The 21279-nt window shown below is 44.6% G+C and overlaps 1 protein-coding gene across 1 annotated transcript in view; it reads right to left on the bottom strand.

The window, feature by feature from the left end:
• LOC148534359 (YEATS domain-containing protein 2-like) overlaps positions 1-19247 on the bottom strand; it is a gene marked incomplete at its 5' end in the record, with an annotated part of 42550 nt that extends 23303 nt beyond the window's left edge. The window contains 7 exons of the mRNA XM_088466791.1: positions 1751-1900; positions 3770-3879; positions 10833-10994; positions 12794-13046; positions 13226-13381; positions 16570-16677; positions 19150-19247. Coding sequence (XP_088322917.1) covers positions 1751-1900; positions 3770-3879; positions 10833-10994; positions 12794-13046; positions 13226-13381; positions 16570-16677; positions 19150-19247 — 1037 coding nt within the window. The remainder of the gene's footprint in view (positions 1-1750; positions 1901-3769; positions 3880-10832; positions 10995-12793; positions 13047-13225; positions 13382-16569; positions 16678-19149) is intronic.
• Between the last annotated feature and the right edge of the window lie 2032 nt (positions 19248-21279).

Below are 21279 nucleotides of genomic sequence, written 5' to 3'. Positions count from 1 at the left end.
TGAAACAAATCCTCCGCACTAACACCTGCAGCACATGACTTGCAGGATAGCAAAAATGGGTGCAGTATAACGCTCTATCTCCTGGTCAAACATATCTGACCAATCTTGGCGGAAATATCAAGCAGTGCTATACTGGTCCTGACTGATGCTAAAATTAGCCGCAGGGACCCATTTTCAGCGTATGCAACACACAGTTCCAACGAAAATGTGGCAACGTGCAGCACGCAACAGTATGTGACAAACCTCACAAATATCAACGAGTATATAAATGTGAGGTCTCAGTTCCACCCTAAGTACAGCTGTATTAGGGCAGATAAGGAAAAGGGATAGATATACACTGACAGGTGAGAGAATTAAATACAGACAGTCAGCACTAGCATAAGTCACATACCATGCAGATATATACATATATACATAAACATGTCATATAATATACTGCACTATTACACTGCATTCAACTTACCCAGATTCAGTGTCTGGGAAGGCTACAGCGCTGTGTACACTGACCTGATGGTGAGGTACGCAGGGGGGACTGGACTCACTGCCATCTCCGGAGCTCTGCTGCTGCACCACAAGAAAATGGACGCTGGAGACCTCAGAAGAAGCGTGGCCCGCGGAGGAAGCAGCTCAGCGACGCCAGACTATACATACTGAAAGGCGCGCTGAGCTGAGGGGAGGAGCCGCTGTAACAGGGAAAGCTTCCTCCCCCTGGCCGGCTATTAACCTCCCGGGACGCCGGCTCCCAGCGCCGATCAGTAAGTCCCTGGTGGTCTAGTGGACACACGGGGTATGGGGGGCCCGCCGCCACTGCCGGCGCCTCCGGTCTGTCCCCGGAGACCGGAGGCACAGGACTGCATATTAAATGCGCGGATCACCGCAAGCGGTGATCCGCGACCTTACCTGCTCCCCGTAGATCCGGCAGCAGTCCTGGGTGCCCGCAGAGTCCGGCTAGTACAGACTCTGGGGTCCCGCTGAGATCACCAGATCTGTACTGGCGTCTCAGCGCCGGCGGGGTGACGGAGCGGCAGCTTAGACGTCCTATGGACAGTCCGACGCTGCCGCTCTGAAAGTCCAAAGTAAAAATAAAAAAACTCTGTACTTAGAAAAAATAAAGCTTAGGGGCTGTTAATCAGCTCCCCACTGCACTAAACGGTGACCCGACTCCGGCCGGGCACAACTTAAACTGAGGTGCCTCTGGCTGGGGGTGGGGTTATAGGGAGAGTGGACCCAAGTGCATCCTGGGAGCTAAAAGCTTTAACTGCGTGGTGCCCGGATTTGGTTCCCAACCTATACCCCCAAGGTTAACCCTGTGGACCCCCTATGGACCCTGAAGTAGAATACATAAATAAACTATAAAAGTATGCAAAAGCAACATTTTATGAAAATAGGGATTAAAATACTTTGCATTATTCTTTATAATACATTAATAGCTATTGTCATAGAAATGTAAACTCCACTTTGAGATCTAATCAGAACACAAATCAGAGTTCAGTGCCCTTCATACAATTAGCCTGTGGCGTAATTGTGGTCACAGAACACTTGCACAACATCTGCTATACAGTACTTATATATTGCAATACAAAGTACAGTACATTTTCCCTAAAATAATAAAAGTCTGCACACAAGAACTTGCTATCAAGGTAGAGATATAATAATCTTGGATAACAAAAGCTTATCATTAGTACTACACAGTCAGCAGTTGAGTAGATGTATTGTACTAAATAGGCCATAAGCGGAGACCAACCTTTACCTGTGCAATTATAGCACTTTTCTGTCCTGCAGTTACTTTCAATGTTGGTTGTCCCTGCGCAGTGGCTCCGGCGCTGCCCTGAGCTGCCACGTTAGTGGTGGCTGGTTTCCCAGATGTCTGTGGTGATGGCTGTCCAACTAAAAATGTGCCCTGTAAAATAAACATCAAAACAAATATGCTAGATAAAACAGATATACGCAATTGTATATACTATTTTTTTTAGGTTTCCCTTTGTATGTTTCTACCATAATTATTATTATTATCATCATCCTTTATTTATATGGCGCCACAAGTGTTCCGCAGCGCCTTACATAGTACATAACATAATACGTGAACAAGAAACAAGTAACTTACAGTACATTACAGTGCAGGACAAGGACACGATTTATATACATTGCTGCAATAGTGATTAAAGCACTCACAATAAGCAGCAGGAAGTTGGCGGTCCCGTGTTAGGTGCCCTTATGGGGAGTAAGGAGTAGAAGAAAATGTAAGAAGAAGCACATGAGGGAAGAGGGTCCTGCTTGTGAGAGCTTACATTCTTTTTTTCACATTAAGGCATGACCATAGAAATATACTTGTTATTGGGCTTTACCTAGTGTTGGATGATGCAAGTAAGTCTGCTTGTGGAGATCAGCATTAAGCACAATTCCATTAGTCATTAGCTTCTCACATTAATATAGCTTGGGATATAGCCTACGGCACAGGGATATAGCCTATGACACCTCTGAGAGACAGGTGTGATGATACCCAAGGGGGCAAGCAAAGAGCTGACAAGCAGCATTTTTCAACTGGCCAACATCATCATCCGGCTCGGTCAGCGGTTTTCTTTTCCAGGGTTTGGAATTGGAAAGCGAACTTCCTCAGCCGCCAGGATGTACATGCCGGTGTATGGGCTTTTCACCCAGATGTTTTTCAGCTCCAGGTTCTTTAATGGGGCTTGCCGAACTTCACCTTCTCAGCACTTCCATAGGTGGCACTGGTCTTTGGTGCTTTGGGCTCTTCAGTCGTTGTCCTTTGAGCCTTTGCCCTCGGTGTACATTTACAGTTAGTTTACATGGAAGTTGATCTTCCTGCCGGCTATTGCGTCGACTTGGGCGCACTATTCTGTCGCAACCCATGTCTGAGTTTTTCACTTGGGCCGGGTCGTCCTTCGAAGTCGCTTAGGCTACCTTCCCAAGGTAGTCTCTAGGTTTCTCATCACTCTGAAAATCGGAGTCCCTTTTTTTGGGTAAAAGGAAGAACTATCAATTGGTTCTAATTCAGGCGCTGCATAGGGTAGTGTTTCTAAAGCTGCTGTAATAGATGAGGCTAGTCAACCTTGATCTATTATTAAAAATATTTTTTTTATCACACAAATCCATTCCATCTTATATATGCATTTTTGATATGTTAAATTATAGCGCTGTTTATTTTATCAGTTTTTTTTAGGCACCTGATTGTTTTACAGAGGAGACCTCTTTGGACGTTGTGGAGGTCCTCCGGTCCTTGGTGCATGGCACATCCTCTCTCTTACTGGGATAGATCTGGGACGTCCCATGGTAATGCCTGTGTCCCCCTATGGCATGAAGAATAAAAGGAGATTTATGGTTATATCTAGTTAAATACTTTTCTTCGGAATCCATAGGGGACACAGGGCACCCACACTGACGCACCGGGTATGCAGGGTTTTTACTCTGCTTCCAGTCCTCGTTTTGGCGTTTCTGAGTGTTGGGACCTGTGTGTATGTGTTGCTTCTCCTTCTCCCTCCTGCATTGGGATTGCTAACTAAACTGGCCTACCTGGGGATGGGGGTGGGGTATAGCAGAGGAGACAGGGCTGCTTAGAGAAAAAAGGTTTAACTCGTTGGTGCCCGGACTCCTCCTGCTCCAGCCTATACCCATGGTAATGCCTGTTTCCTCTATGGCATGAAGAAGGGATTTTATATATTATATATTCCACTTTGACAGGAACAAATACGCACAGAGGATTTTTAAGACACTGTCCTTTAATACTTTGCGCCATCAATGATGTACATACCTGAGGAGTCTGTTTCAGAATATAGGATGTGTAGGTGAGGTGTTGGGGCAACCCAGTACTAGCACTTGCTGCACCGGAGCTCCCACTTGTGGACACCCCTGATTGGAGATCTGAAATAAATGATGAGTATTATTCACTATTCTGCAAATAAAATACAAACAGCAGATGTAAATAAAGTACACCTTACATCAGTCATCGTACTGTATAACAAGATTATATGAGGGTGGGCCCATCACTGTTTATAAACAAATACTCGCATATGAAAATAGGGGATGCGGGCAATATCCCTACCGCGGGGATTCCGGCATCGGAATCCCAACACTTGTCAGAATCCCGGCGCTGGCATCCTGACTGCCGGAACCCCGAAGGTTAGTGGGGTTGGGGGGAGGGTTAGGTCTAGGGTGCGGGGAAGTTAGGTTTAAGCACCGGGGAGGGAGGGTTAGGGTAGGGAGAGGGGGAGGGTTAGATTACTGACAAGTGTCAGTATTCTAACCAATCGGGATGCCAGTGTCGGGATTCTGACCGCCGGGATCCCGAGCGTCAGCATCCTGTACCCATCCCAAAGACAGGAATTCCTACTTAACCTCTCCTTTCACTCATTAATCAGCTATTTTATTTTTTAAAGGAGCACAGCGACCCGATAGGGTTTCTATTCATTATATCGCTTTCATATATTTTGCTCTTTAAATCTTTGTTGAACGATCTATAACTAAAACAAATTTGGAAATGAGAGACATTCCATGAAAAGAAAGCAATTGCAATGACATGGAAAACAATTTGTTGCCCTTCCAAGGATAAAAACAGGATTTTGGTACTTACCGATAAATCCCTTTCTCCGATTCCACAGGGGACACTGGAGCTCAAGACAGTGGGGTATAGACGGTGGTAGAGTAGAGCCTGGCACTTTAAATAATTAAGAAGTGTGACTGGCTCCTCCCCCTCTATGCCCCATCAGCCCCAGTTTAAGAAACTGAGCCCAAGAGGAGACGGAGGACAACAGGAAAAAAATGAGAAGGAGAAGACCACAGAACAGACAAAACCGGCTGAAGGAGAATAGAAGAAACCACTGCAGGGAACACATGCAGTCACACAACCATATAATGAGCCAACAAAACGGCAGGAATACAGCACTGGGCGGGCGTCTATCGTCCCCTGTGGAATCGGAGAAAGGGATTTATCGGTAAGTACCAAAATCCTGTTTTCTCCTTCATCCACTAGGGGACACTGGAGCTCAAGACAGTGGGGACGTCCCAAAGCCAACCTCCTGGGTGGGAAGTGCTGAGAACTTGCCGTAACCCGCGGCCAACCGTAACAGGGACCGCCAAGAACCTTAGGCCCAATTGAAAGGCAAAAGCTGTATCTAGTGGACAACAAAGATTAGAATCGTCAGAACACCGTAATCACAGCTGAAAACAAACCGACCCAGACCCTTGGGAGCAGTGAGTCCCAACATGAGTCCATAGGAAAAAGGGGCGGTAATCCAAGAATAAAACTCCACAAAACTGTAGTAGAGTTTAAAACAGGAAGGTGCAACAGTCGCAGACTGTAGAATACCAGCACTGCTGAACATAAATTATATCGACATATGTAGAATTATACAGATAACTGATGCAGATCCCGTCCACAAACTTCTTTAACAAAGAGTATATCTGAAGGCCAGAGGCATATATCGAACTGTCGTCCAGGACCAGTCCTGAGGTCTAACTCAACCAGCGGAAGGGCTAAAACATAGAAGTCACCAACCAGTGGAGATTCTACTGCCAAGTGGCAGGGATGGCATAGAGAAGATTGAGACAACAATTCTTTACAGAGGGTCAGACAACAGGACAACCCAGTCTGGAACAGAGGGATAAAACCGCAACTGGAACCCTTCCATGTATTCAGGCGAAGACCAGCTTCCCCTTCACCTGGAAAAAAAAAACAAAAAACAAAACAATCAACCTACGCCAACAGCGGAAGAGAAAACCACAAATGGACGACTTCCAACGTAATGGAAGCGTGTAGACAGTAGCAGCTTCTGGCCCGTAATAGTATGAAAACAACTGGGATACCTTAGCTGCTGAAAATCATGGATGCAACAGCCACCCCGGGAAAGCGAGACACCAAATAGGGAAGCATCCTATATAGTGAGGCTAGAGCCCTAGGTCAACATGAAAGTACCCGTCAGTGTAATAAAAGTATCAACAGATACTGAACAGAAAAAAACAAACAAGGCCTCTTGTGTATAATATTTCTGTTATAGGAACAGGACCTGTGACTGACGTACGTAATGTAAACCTGTGCACTAGCCTGAAAATGCACCGCAACCCAGAAAATAGCATATCACTAATCTCTATGCTGGATGGACCCACACACCAGGAAGGCTCTAAGGTGTAGAGCCAACTAACGTGAACAGGTACCATAAGGGGGCGAATGTCTGCCAGGACAGCAGCTAGGGTGCAGAAGGGAGGATAACTGATGTGTAATGTCAGGTTGCAGTATCAGGAGCCTCTTCCGGAGGATTAGGGGGTGAGCCTGCTCACCTGTGAGTGACCAGAAGCCCTCTGGATGCTACGTAGAATGTCACAACAACCCATCCGGTATAAAGAGTAACATCGGTGGTCAAAGACCCAATGCTCTATAGCTTGGACTTCAGTCTGGAGATATTGTCGTAGAAAATACTGTAGAAACTAGCAGAATTGTTAGTGGAGACATGTAGGTCATACAACAGGACTACCTTCAATGACTTTATCTGAGAGTGTTCCAGTAGAGATGTGTATTCATATAGAGAATGCACATATACCCCAAACACCCTGCTAGTGTAAGTATCATTACATTAACACTTATAATGGGGAAGTGCATATAGCCAAAGAGGCAGAATCACCAGATAGCGTAAGATATTAACTAAGACCCTCTGCATGTATACATAGAATTTCCATGGATCCCCACAAGTGACCCTTGACATTGAAAGTGGTCACATACCAATATAAAATACAATACTTATATTGCTGAGTAGGAACCTCTTGGTGGATATTTAGACTGCGACAAGTCAATATTATGGAGTACCTGAATATACTGTATATACACTGAGAAGATACACAAATATAGAATGTTCGTTATCCCAATTAAAGAAGGAAGGGATATACCTTTATTCATAACCCCAATTAGGGCTGTAAGCAGGTTTTCCCAAATATTACAAATTTGCATATGAAGAGTGGGATACACAGCCTTACATACAGACATATACATAGTTGCATAAGAAGTCAATCTCTGAGAAGAGTCAGTATGTCTTATAAGTACCAGGCGCAGACCAAGTGCGCCACTAGAGATATTTACTGCAGTTTTAAATAATAATAGGCCCCTTGCAGACAGGCGCTGCAATATTGCAGAGCGCTAGATACAGCGGCTTATATGCCAAGTATTAACGGATGGGGACAGAACTACACTAGCGTCCAAGGATGCTAGGCGATAGCCCAGACCTAAGAGTCATGAACAGCCTGAGCTGGACCTAGACATGAGTGCCCCGGGAGCACCTATGTATAAGTTTATATACATGTGTGGACATACAAGACCACCACATGTATGTGGTACTTGTAGTGGTGTTGGGGAATTGTGTCTGTCACAATGTAAGCTGCAGAATATGGCTATTCCATAGAGCCACCTAATCTATTGTACTCTGGACATAAAACCCAGCTTACAAATTAGTTTACATGCTGCCGAAGCTTGCACACTATATATATATATATATATAATCTTATGCATAGCCTACAGCTCCTGGAATACCGGGTGGCTTCCCCTCCGAGGATTAACAAGGTCTGACCCCGACATACACACATGCATTTGTAATGCAGAAGTGTGTAACCTAATCCACACACTAATTTGTACTATCCCTTAAAGTGAGCTATGTATATAGCTTAGTAGTAGAAAATGGCGGACTGTTGCGAGTACTCTCCTTGGGAAAACACACCCCCAGCCCCTTCAGAAAATATCAGCTTAGGGAGCTGTGCTTCAGTGAAATAAATGTGCAAGTGGGGCGCACTGCACAACACTCTGTTCTTCCGAGATAAGAAAATGGGCTTGTTCATGGTGAGTCCGTAGGCTACCTGTTTACTGACAGAGCCCTCATATTAAACTAGAAAACTGTGCAGTGGGTAGCGCTGCAGCGCCAGACCCCAACCCACTCTGGTTATAGGAGAAGTCAGTTAGCACAACGCTAGAGATGTGGGTGTCCCAGCATTTAATTCTGGACAACAGGGATGGCCAGCACATTTGGGGAGCTCTCATTCCCGAATAGGGTAGATCCGGGAGTACCGTCACAATTATTGTATGTGCTGCCGAAGCGAGCACATAAGATATAATTACCTACACATAGATATGCGTACTCCCAATGCAATTTACTCCCAAGGTAAATTGAAATTATTGGAAGTTAACTCCGTATCTGGATATTTATTTTGAGATATGGATTATTGGCACAACTGCACTAAAAACAAAACCAGTGCAGGCCAGAGCGACCAGCTCTGTACAGCAGGTCACTATTATGCTATGGAAGAGATGTAACCCTAACCCAGCTAACCTCCTTTCAACGCTGGAGGCATTACGTTATGGAAGAGTATAAAACCCCTTCCGTTGCCGTACCTGGAAGTGACGTGAGTGAGGGCGGAAGTGGAGGTTTCTGCCCACACTTTCCAGGAAATAAAGACGGCCCCTTGCGGGCTCGCTCCGCACGCCACGCTTCAGGTACGGTGACTCGCCACAAGATTATATTGCCCATTCAATGGTATGGAATGACGTTGGACACTGGCTGATGACGTCATCATACAGAAATGGAAGGGATCTCTCTCATTCCATTTCGGAAGTAGTCATCAGCTAGAGGGAAGTCAGCGAGCCCTACACTGCCCGCTGACTCCAATAGTGGGTGTGCATTATCTGTCAACCTTGCGCTAAGCTGTGTACTGTCTTACTTAATGTAGGAGACAGAACACCAGACACACATAATGCTAACTTGCCCCGCCTAACGAAAGCTCAGCGCTCACAAACAGAGCGCAACAGGTCCGCTGGGGACTAAGGAGGATCCGCTACAGCCAACATCCTTCCCGACTACACAGCTGGGAAATTCCGGCTAATCTGCCTGAGCGCGCACCCGCACGCCTGCGGACTGGGCGCTATGGTGAGGAACTCCGCCCGATTCCGTGAGGGGTTATGCTGGAAAGAGCCCCCAAGCTTACTGCAAAGACAGCAGGAGGCCACCGAGGGAAAATTGCCCGGGCCCGCCGTTAAGCTCCGCCCCCATCGCCACATTAGTGGCGTTAAACCTCTGGGAGGCACACTGTGAAAATCACCCCCACACATGCTTAAAGGGGACTGGGACTCTCCTAGCGCGATGTAGGTGCTGCCTGACATGACCCCCAACGCGCCACTGCTGTGCAGTAGGGCGGGGTGGGGAGATATCCTCAAGCTAAACATGCATTTCCATCCCTCATTAATTAGGACGGGGAAACTGCCAGGGAGGACGCCTGAGGGGGGAGTGGGATTGTAAGAGCTAACGCCGATGCTTCCTTCATACAAGCACCGACGCAGCAACCCACAGCCGACAGCGCTGTGAATAACAGCCGCGCTCTCATGCGGCTCTAAGCATAAGCCGGCGCTGGTGCTTCGCTCATACAAGCACCAGCGCGGCAACGAGCAGCCGCGCTGAGCGGCTTCTTGTGCCCCGCCCCAGCCCCGTTATGTACTTATAAAATAGCGGGGCTTATGGTAGTAGCGGGACGTGGCATTCTCCCTCGCTGCATAGAGGAGGGAGGAGCAGGGGTTCTCAGTGACAGCCACGGCAGCATCGCGCTATCACCAACGCTGCCCTCTGTATAACACCGCACTGTAGAGGGGCCCACGCGGTATCCATCCCCTCATGAAATAGAAGGGGGAACAGTGGCTAGGGATAAGCCCAAGACCCGGACGCTGACTGCAGCGGCGGGTCTCATCAGCAGCTCCGACACTGCCAAGTTTACTGGCAGGGGGAAGGAGGCTGTATAACAGCCGCGCAGCACGCGCTGTCCCTGAGCCCAGCGTTTTGGCCCACCACTCCAGCTAGTCAGGAGTGGTGGGATATACTTACGAACTGCTGCGGCCGGGTTGCTGGGCTGGGGGGCAAATGAGGAAACCCGGACACGAACCGGTTTCAGTTGTGGCGGGTCCTCATGGAGTCCGATGACTCTGTTTAAGGTCCCCCCTCAGGGTCACCGGACACAGGCTGCAGTAGCCGTGTGGTGCCCTCCCGGCGGCTCCCATGTAGCAGGCAGACTGCCACAGTAAGCAGTCTGCCTGTCCTCACGTGTAAATATAAATTTAAAATAAACAAAATACTAAAGGGCTGGAGACAGCCCACAGTGCTACCGACTCTCTCGGGCACAATTTCTAAACTGGGGCTGATGGGACATAGAGGGGGAGGAGCCAGTCACACTTCTTAATTATTTAAAGTGCCAGGCTCTACTCTACCACCGTCTATACCCCACTGTCTTGAGCTCCAGTGTCCCCTAGTGGATGAAGGAGAAAGTAGGAATACCGCATTGGGATTAGGGGAGTAAATCTGTACCATTATGAACAGTGCTATAATTTTTCGAGTAGAACAAGGTGATCTGGATGTAACATCGTAAAAGTACTGGTTCTCTTTAACAAACCAAAAGTGAAGATGATCTCAAATGGCCAGCATTCTGGGCAATTCCTTAGTCCATATATACACACACATATTGATCATTTACAAAGAAACAAAGATTATTGGTACACCTGGAGGGCGGGTTTGATATCGTAAAGGCATAACTGCATGGAGTTTGTACATTCTCCCTGTGCCTCCGGGTGCTTTGGTTTTTCCCACCACCACAATAATATACTGGGAATTTAATTGGCTCCCAACAAAAATTAACCCTAGTGTGTATGTAATAGGGAATATAGATTATAAGCTCTACTGGGGCAGGGACCTGATGTGAATGGCCAAATACTCTCAGTAAAGCGCTGCGGAATATGTGTGCGCTATATAAATAACTGGTAATAAATAATAATAAAAATAGTAGGGATGGAACATTTTACTTACTTGCCGTATTTGCAGCCCTTAGTATTGCTCCCTGGGGTATAAGCAGCAGTTTTCCTTTGCCGGATGTACTCTTGCTGTTGGTAGTGAGGTATAGTTTGGTGCCAGGAGGTAGATTTGCCAGGTTACCTAGATTAGTTGATGGCAGCTGAAGCGTTGCCATAACTGTAAGAAAATAATAATAATAATAATCTCTGCACAGAAGCACCAGTTCCCCAGCTTCTATATACAGTCAGGTGCATAAATATTGGGACATTGACAGAATTTTCATATTTTGGCCTCTATTTACCACCACAGTGGCTTTGAAATGAAACAAACACGATGTGCTTTAACTGCAGACTTTCAGATTTAATTTGAGGGTAATTACATCCAAATCAGGTGAACGGTGTAGGAATTACAATGGTTTCTATATGTGCATCCCACTTTTTAAGGGGCCAAAAGTAATGGGACAAACTAAACAATCCTAAATCTAACTTTCACTTTTTAATACTTTGTTGCAAATCCTTTGCAGGCAATTACAGCCTGAAGTCTGGAATGCATAGATCACCAGACGCTGGGTTTCATCCCTGGTGATGCTCTGCCAGGCCTCTACTGCAAATGTCTTCAGTTCCTGCTTGTTCTTGGGGCATTTTCCCGTCAGTTTTGTTTTCATCAAGTGAAATGCATGCTCAATCGGATTCAGGTCAGGGGATTGACTTGGCCATTGCATAACATTCCACTTTTTAGCCTTAAAAAACTCTTTGGTTGCTTTTGCAGTATGCTTCGGGTCATTGTCCATCTGCACTGTGAAGCGCCGTCCAATGAGTTCTGAAGCATTTGACTGAATATGAGCATATGATATTGCCCGAAACACTTCAGAATTAATTCTGCTGCTATTGTCAGCAGTCACATCATCAATAAATACAAGGGACCCAGTTCCATTGGCAGCCATACATGCATACGCCATGACACTACCACCACCATGCTTCACTGATGAGGTGGTATGGTTTGGATCATGAGCAGTTCCTTTCCTTCTCCATACTCTTCTCTTCCCATCACTCTGGTACAAGTTGATCTTTGTCTCATCTGTCCATAGGATGTTGTTCCAGAACTGTAATGGCTTTTTTAGATGTTGTTTGGCAAACTCTAATCTGGTCTTCCTGTTTTTGTGGCTCACATCTTGTGGTGAACCCTCTATATTCACTCTTGTGAAGTCTTCTCTTGATTATTGACTTTGACACATACACATCTACCTCCTGGAGAGTGTTCTTGATTTGGCCAACTGTTGTGAAGGGGTTTTTCTTCACCAGGGAAATAATTCTTATGTCATCCACCACAGTTGTTTTCCATGGTCTTCCGGGTCTTTTGGTATTGCTGAGTTCTCCGGTGCGTTCTTTCTTTTTAAATGTTCCAAACAGTTGATTTGCCCACACCTAATGTTTTTGCTATCTCTCTGATGGGTTTTTTTGATTTTTCAGCCTAATGATGGCTTGCTTCACTGATAGTGAGAGCTCTTTGGATCTCATATAGAGAGTCGACAGCAACTGATTCCAAATGCAAATGTCACACCTAGAATCAACTCCAGACCTTTTACCTGCTTAATTGATAATGAAATAATGAGGGAATAGCCCACACCTGTCCATGAAATTGCTTTTGAGTTGATAGTCCCATTACTTTTGGCCCCTTAAAAAGTGGGAGGCACATATAGAAACCATTGTAATTCCTACACCGTTCACCTGATTTGGATGTACTTACCCTCAAATTAAATCTGAAAGTCTGCAGTTAAAGCACATCTTGTTTGTTTCATTTCAAAGCCATTGTGGTGGTGAATAGAGGCCAAAATATGAAAATTCTGTCAATGTCCCAATATTTATGCACCTGACTGTAAGTGACCCCAAGAGGAATGGTCTATAGACTGGCCTTAGTATTGATATGCCCTTTTCTATATGTCAAAATTAATGGAATAAAAAATGCTGTGTTCATACCAGAACCTTGGGATCCTGTTTTTGTGGTTATAGCAGATGCAACTTGTGCTTTGGATAAGTTCTGTGAAGACTGGGGTAACACACTTGCACTGCTTACAACGGCTTTTGCCACACCTTGAGCAACCATCTGTTTCGCCCCCACTGCTTTGGCAACTGAAGAGCTGGATTTGGTGACAAGGATCTGGCCACCACTAATAGATACAGAAGGCTTTATGGATGGCTGGACTGCAGATCCGACAGGAATTCCAACAACCTGCAACAAAGGAGAATGTCAGAACATCAGCAAGAAAATGGCTGCAAACACTGCTACAAATAAGCCAAATTAATCATAAAGAAAGATAATGGACTGCATCAAGAATGAATGACCTACATACAGACCTGCACATTTCTTTAGCTTTTGTTCAAAGAGATACAATAATTATAATGAAATACCTTCGAACCCTCTGTGGTGTTTACATTCTTCTGGGGTGACACGGCAATCATTTGGTTGCCTTTCATGGTGACAATTTGCTGGAGAGGTGGCTGTGATGTTGAAGGTGTTTCTGGAAGTTGCTGAGAACCTTCAATAGGCTCTTGTTTTATGATCACCTGTAATTAGAAAAAAAAACACACATACAATATACATGTACAAGCCAATGCCATTAACCCCATAGCTAATAAAACAGGGTATATTTACTAAAGTGAAAGTCTTTAGAAGTGAAGATGTTGCCCATAGCAACCAATCAGATTCTAGTGATTATCTTCTAGAAGGTGTTAGTTAAATGTTAAGTAAAATCTGATTGGTTGCTATGGGCAACATCTCCACTTCTAAAAACTCTCACTTTAGTAAATATACCCCAGGGAATTAAATAAACCATTTGTTCCAAGCTCGCCATAAAGTCCTTTCCTTTGATTCCATAGGGGACACAGGAACACTGGGTTATAGGAGTAGATCCAAGGAGCTTGGTACTTCAACCTAACTTGTTTGAACGTTGGCTCCTCCCCTTCTATACTCCATAAATCTCAAGCTTTCAGGGTCCTCTGCTGCCCATCCACTACACGACATAGAAATGACAGCATGATTACGACATTATAATGGCGCGGTTGTTTCTATGTCTGTGATGTGCCTACACTGAACGAGCAGTCGTTCACTGTAGGCTCATCAATCATCTGGTAACATGCTGAACCTGACGTTATCGTCAGGTTGACCAGCATGTTTGCCTGATGATAGATGTCCAATACGACCAGCGTGCACACGCATCACAGGTCGTATTAGACAAACTGCACGATTTGCGGGCGATTACCAAGCGATTGAGCGATAACGCCAGTCATTATCGCTCAATCGCTAGGTTTAATCACCTAGTGGATGGGCAGCATTAGAGCTGTACGCTATGCCGATGTCTTTCACAAATGAAGCAATTTTTGAAGCCAAATGAAGCCACTGTGCATCCGTCAAGGTATATTACTATAGTCGCATGCTTCAAGTCTTTAATCGCAGTGTGATCGACAGGCAGGGAGCATTTGGGGGTGGCAACGGGGACTGTCTGATAAAAATACAGGCGTGTCTTGACTGTTTCGGGAGGGGGGTGTCACATCTTGCATCTGCGATCCCGTACGCAGTTACAAATATGCCCAGCTACATCCTTGCCTGTAGCGCAGCGAATCCCACCATGCATGGCGCGAGATGGACTCCCGCAATCGGAGACGAGCATTCGCATCTCCATAGGGTATAGTGGCGCATAGCGCGTTGAGAGCGCACGTTTGTGGCGCGATCAGCCACAATGAACCTGGGCGCATCTGTAGCATTTCAGTGAAGGAGCCCATTCTGAGTGACCATAGAATCTCTAAGGAGTCAATGTTTGCTTGATCTGCGTCCAATGCTACGTGTACGCAGTTGCAGACAGATGCAATGGATCAGGTGGGAGTCCCGGTTGCTGCTGCATTAGAATATTTTTGCACATCCACGAATATTGCAGCTGCGGAAGCATTAGAATACAACTCTGAATCTTATTAACAAAGCCCAGGAAGAAAAGGCAAAGTACAGAAGGAGAAGAAACCTACTAAAATATGCTAAACATGTAAACAGTAAAACATGAAAAACAATAGCAATACCAGCGCTGGGCAGGCGTCCAGTGTCCCTCATGGAATCTGAGAAACAGATTTTATGGCAAGTACAAAAAGCTGTCTGTGCTGCAGTACTTAAAACTCTGCATCCAAAAGAAATCATCCCTGAAAGCGGATGTATCAAATTTATTAACTTTACAAAGGTATAAATGGACAACCATGTTGCTGCCCTACACTGCTAAACTGAGGCGCCATGCCGCTCCGCCGAAGACGCTTACATGAAACGAGTCTAGTGAACAGTAACATGTTCAGGGACTGGTCTATAGTTTGTTTTGACACTGACCACACCCTCTTCTGGGGGTCAAGAGTACAAAAATACTTTAGGCTTTAGTCCGCTTAAGACCTACTCAAAGGGCTCTTACTACAGCTAGAGACCAGGGAACTTGAGAATCTGTAGATGAAGCAGAACAATTTACAGACTGGACCACAATTTCTGACCTGTCTCAAACAAGAAATTGTGGTCCCGTCTGTATCATCAGACAATGTAAACGCTACATGGTCCAAAGTATTCCCGAACATTACATCTTTATGTTTGTTGAACATCTCATTCCAAGAGCACAGGAATTAATATGGAGCTGGTCCCCCCTTGCTGCTATGACAGCCTCCAGTCATCTTAAAAAGGCTTTCTTTCTATTAGATTTTGGAACATGGCTGCTGAGATTCACATCCATTCAGTCAGAAAAGCATTAGTGAGGCTGGGCACTGACGTTGGGTGATGAGGCCTGGTAAGTAGTTGGTGTTTGCTAGGGTTGAGGTCTGGGCTTTGTGCAGGACTATCAACTTCTTCCAGACCCAACTCAGCAAATAATTATATTGATGGACCTCATGGCGGAGCGGTTGGTCCTAGATGTTCCCAGTTTACAATAAAAGCCCTTACAGCTGGCACAGCAACTCTGGCAAAGCAAATATTTGAAGAAGTGACTTTTTACAAACATGCATCCTATAACAGTGCCACGCTGAGAGCCACTGAGCCCTTCTGCATGAGCCATTCTACTGCTAGTGTATGAAGATTCTGTGGCTAATGCTTGGCTTTATGCACCTGTTAGCAATGGATGTAACTGAAATAACGGAAAGAGACATAACTGATGTAACTGAAATATTAACAAGACATAACCCCAGCAGCTACAGGGGTTACATCCTCCTTTCAATCTTTAACAGAACAGCAGTGATCTAAGATTACCACTTTCTATTACTGTGTTGCATACGCTATCTTTAGATAGGTAGATTGATACGAATCCCCATGGGTACCCGGCAGCAGCTTTTCCGGATTCAGCGAAGCCTTTCAGGCACTGCCATGTCCCTGCCGGGTGAAGGTTCCATGTGTATGACATAGAAAGCTGGCGCTGACATAGATAGGCTGCCAGCAGCAGAGCAGAGGAAGCGGATGAGGTGGGGGATCATTGCCGGACCTCACTGGTGAAGTAAGTACTGCTGAATGGCATATTCCAACAGTGCAATACTAAATGAATATGCCGCTGGCATTTAGGTACGTTCTTAAATGGGGCCCTTAGTAGGAAGGATGCCCGCATTCATTTTGCCATGCACTGTATATATTCCACCAACATTCTCTGCACTATGATAGACCCACAGTTTAAGCCATTACAACAACAGACTCTTTCCCTCAATGAATGTATCACAGATGGCCTGTGAAGATTAAGTATATCACACACTACCTTTGTGAATGCGCCAAGTCCTCCGGCCATAGCTTTTGGACTCTGGGATTTGGAATGACTTCCAATAGGACAAAGTGGAGGCATGGCTGCAAACAGAGACTCCTCCTGCTTAAAATAACACATACATTACAATTACCTCAGATCATTACAATTATCTCTGATCAGTGCTAATTAAGCCTCATAGTAACGGCTGGAATGCTAAACAACTTCCGTCAGGTAAGAACTAAACTTCTTGAAAATAACCAGCTACAATAAATTTATGTTGCTATAGTAACCGTAGTGCTCTCAATGTGGGCTCCCGGCACCTGTTCAAATACATTCTCTTCACACCTACATATGGATCCGCATTCTTGCTGCACTTGCGCCAAACAGTCCCTCTTTGCACGCCAGATCCTGTGCGACTCTTCTAGCACCCGGCGTCTTTCGCATCTTTTTATTTTTGTGATCCAACTAGGATGCACCAGGAGCTGATTAATTTGATATGCAACACTTGTATATCTGTGTGACGGAGACTGAATCTCTATATGAAAGGGCACACAGCTTCCGATGACATATGGCCAGGGACCCGGACACTAACCGCAGTAAGCTGTGTCGGGGCCCTCTGGTGGGTTCCACGGAGCAGGCACATTACTGCAGCTTGCAGTCTGCCTGTTGAAGCCTTGATAGAAGCTCAAAGCAAATAAAAGAAAGTAAAAAGACTGGAGACAGCCCTAATAAGCCCCGGCTCCCTCGGGCACTAATCTAAAATGGAGTTTGGGTGGGATATAGAGGGGGAGGAGCCAATTACACTTCTATAGAAATTTTAAGTGCCAGGCTCCACTCACCACCCATCTATACCCCATTGTATGTACTCCAGCGTCCCCTAGTGAATAAAGGAGAATTGCTAGGATACAGCAGCCGTGGCTTTTTTCTATGCCAAGTTCCGTTGTACTTCGTATATAGACTCAGTCGCACATAGATATACAAGTGTTGCAGTCTCCTGGTGCATCATATTGCGACTAAGGCGCTTTTTCGGGTAAAAAGATGCCCGGCGCTAGCAGAGTCGCATGCCACATGGCGTATTGAGGCTAGATGTATGAGCACACATCTGTAATGCTGTATAAATGCATTATGTAGCACAGGACATACGTGTAGCACATTCAATAAGTAATCATATCTAAGTTACAATTGCGGAAAGCAAACAATATGAAATGGTGACAAAAAGCCAAGAGTCCAAACTGTGAGACAGAGGGGAGACGGACGTGGGAAAAGTATTGGGACTAAGCATTGTCTGTGCATGCAGATCATTCATATCAGGGCACATTTTTAGGCTGAAAAAAGCCGACTCCAGATACAGGAGACAGTGTAAACAGATCACACGTATCCACAATTCTATTCTAACCTCACCCTCCAAAACGCTCCTAGATCCTCTGACATTCATCTGTAGCCCACATGAAGCCTTTAGACACTTTTACTCAAATATATAGTCAGGGCTGTAAAGGAGCCCAGTGTAAATAAGCCCCCATACCTGTGTATACTTTGATGTTATTGTGTTTGGGTATATTTGGAACCAATTGCATAGAAGTAAACACAAGCACAGAAGAGTCCATTATAACTATGTTTTTTTGCCTTATAAAAGGCCGGTGTATGGAAGTCAGTGAGGAATTGTGACAGAACTGGAAAATTCTGATGTCATATTTTCTGCTATTGGTTTTCTACCTATTGCAGTATAGACTCATCAGAGAATTGCTAAACATGTCACATGACTTATGGATTAACGGACCTGACACCCATGGTAAGTGTAAATGCTCTAGCACGCGTGTAGTACACAGCACTTATCATCCCAGAGGGGTTGGGCATGAAATGCAGACGGCCAGGAAGCAGTCTGACTAAATACAGACGCCACAAGTCCCGCGTCGGTATTTAGACGCTGGGATTTAGTCAGACGGTTTCCCGGCCATCGGCATTTTGACTGTATCTCGCCCAGAGATGACAATTAATTTTGAATGTAACATAGCATGCAGCTTTCTAAACCTTTATTAATTGTAATCAAAGCGGATAACAGCATCATAGTGAATGGGGTATACATACCCCACATATGCTGCTATAACAATCAGATCATCCGGGTGTACAGATCTCACATACACCGATATAGGAACAGATTGCCCTAGTATACCCTGGTATACAGAACCAACATACGCTAATATAAGAACCAAATTTCTCTGACATAAAGATCCAACACATATGCTGATCAAAGGAACCAGACTGCCCTGGTACAGAGAACACACATATGCTGTAAAACCAGTTGCTTGGCATGACCGCTGAATGACCAGATAGGCTTCCAGTGTGGCCACATGTGGTTTCCTGATCAATTATTTTATATACTGATTGCAAAGTCTAATTAAAAGGACAGAGGAAGGCAAGAGTCCCTCATCTTTCATGGACTTCCAGAGCTGGAGAATTGAACCTCCACTAACCAGGCTCCAGTAACAGGATCTCCAATAGAGAACAGTATGGTTATACCAATCCCCCTTATTAAATCAGCCCAGGACACATATTCTAGGTATGGATGAGAGATACTGTACATATATGAATATTTACCTTTATATTTTGAGTTATGAAACTGCTACCATGTATCTTGGGCAGTGGGGAGCGGGTTCCAGCCTGGGATATACTGGAGTGTTTGCTTGTAGGGCTACCTGTACATTAAAAAAAAAAAAAAAAGTTTTAAAACTTATTTCCAGACATTATACTCGTGTTTTGTAATATAGAGAATTATTGGAGATAGAAAACTAAGAACAGATACCAGCACATGTAAATGCTAGCAGGCCTAACAGCATGACAACAGGAATCTATATGCACAAGAGAATGCCAATGAAAGCAAGAAAAAAAACAGGCATACTACCGCTTATAGATACACACACTAACGTTTGATACTTTACAATTATGTTACTATTTTATTAAATCAGGGTGACCAGAACTGAACCGATATATTAGCATTAGCAGAATTAATTAGTATAGGCAGTGAAAACTCTGGGAGGGATGAATTTTAAAACGGAAATACACAATGTTTGCTAATACAGTAACTGTTCCCCAGTATACTTTCCATTAGGTGTGCAATCACACACACGGTGCAGCCTACTTGGCAGAAGAAATACTAAATAGCGGTCACGGACGTCATGAAAAACAGGGGAACACTTGTTCAACTTTAAACTAGAATACATGCAGAGGGTGCACTTATGAAATCACTGAAGTACAGGTAAATTTCCTAAATTATACTAAAAGCCACACAGAATTAGGTTGGTAGTCTTCATATACGTCCTCTATATTGTGTTTTAAATAGGCAAAGTTTTCATATAATGGCTCAATATATAGCAACACGTTACTTGGTGTAGTCTAATAAATGGGGTCTATTTGCCTTTTAATTTTTATTCATAAAAGATCAAAAAGAAATTAATATATCACAGAATTGGGCCACTTGTTGGATTAAATGGGATAGAAATCCCCTGAATAAAAAAGCCAATCACAAGATCAGGCAGGAGACACTGATGTAGTGGGATATCCAGACCGAGTGGGTGTGTTAGAATGTAGGAGTCACGTGACACATTCTTCAACCGGAATGCCAACTGCTTCGGGGGTCTATAAATAAGAAAGTGGACCAGAGTAGAAATATATTGCCTATTTCTGCCAGAGAGTTTTGTTTATATTTATATAAAAATATATATCTGGACCAACCATGTGATCAAAGACTGTCCCAGCGAGGAGATGGCTTACATCTTCCACATTTCAGAAAGACGTCTGAATCCGTTTTTATGCCACTGCGCATGCGCTGGTTCAGGGAAATCGGTGATGGACACATTAGATGCCGATCGTAGAGCCGGGGAATAATTGGAGAAGGCAGAACAACTCTACCCTGCATTTCTCCACTTCAGCAGGCAAAACACACAAACACCACCATCAAGAGACGGCGATATAAATTATCAAAACAGATGAGAGAAGTTTCTCTCTATATAAATACAGATCAAAACCAATGGGGGCTACAGGATCATAGCGGAAAAATTATAAGGTGGAGAAACCTGTTCCTGCCGTACTTTCCAAGTAACTAAATATTCAACAGCTGGGGATATAGGGAATACCACCATGCCAGATTATATTTTCAATATCATCTTTTAGGTCCACTGCATCTTCAAATTACTAATCTTGTACTAACAATCTGCTTAACCATCATTTCTTTTAATACCAGGGGGTCTATTTACTAAGCAGTGTTAGGAGATAGAGTGAAAAGTGATAAGGTGCCAGCCAATCAGCTCCCAACTGTCATTTTTCAAACACAGGCTGTGAGACGACAGTTGGGAGCTGATTGGCTGGCACCTTATCACTTTCTTATCACTTTTCACTCTGTCTCCTAACACTGCTTATAAAATAGACCCCTATATGTGCTAAGCTCTGAAAAGTGATAAACTGGAGAGTGAGAAACCACCAGCCAATCAGCTCCCAACTGTCATTTTTCAAACACAGCCTGTGACATGACAGTAAGGAGCTGAGTGGCTGGTGGTTTATCACTCTCCAGTTTATCACTTTTCAGAGCTTAGTACATCTCCCCAGTTACCACTGAACTAACTTACAGAGGAAAACACCAAGACGTTTTGCTGTATGGTACACTACAGGTAATTCCTTAGTTTGCCTTGTGTTTTGGGTGATTCAACCACTGCAAAATCAGCAGGAAATCAA

The sequence above is a fragment of the Taudactylus pleione genome, unplaced genomic scaffold (assembly GCF_031769625.1).
Source record: "Taudactylus pleione unplaced genomic scaffold, aTauple2 ptg000066l, whole genome shotgun sequence".
In the NCBI taxonomy this organism is placed as follows: domain Eukaryota; kingdom Metazoa; phylum Chordata; class Amphibia; order Anura; family Myobatrachidae; genus Taudactylus; species Taudactylus pleione.
The sequence above is the reverse complement of the archived record's forward strand: the minus strand, read 5'-3'. Positions and strand labels throughout refer to the sequence as shown.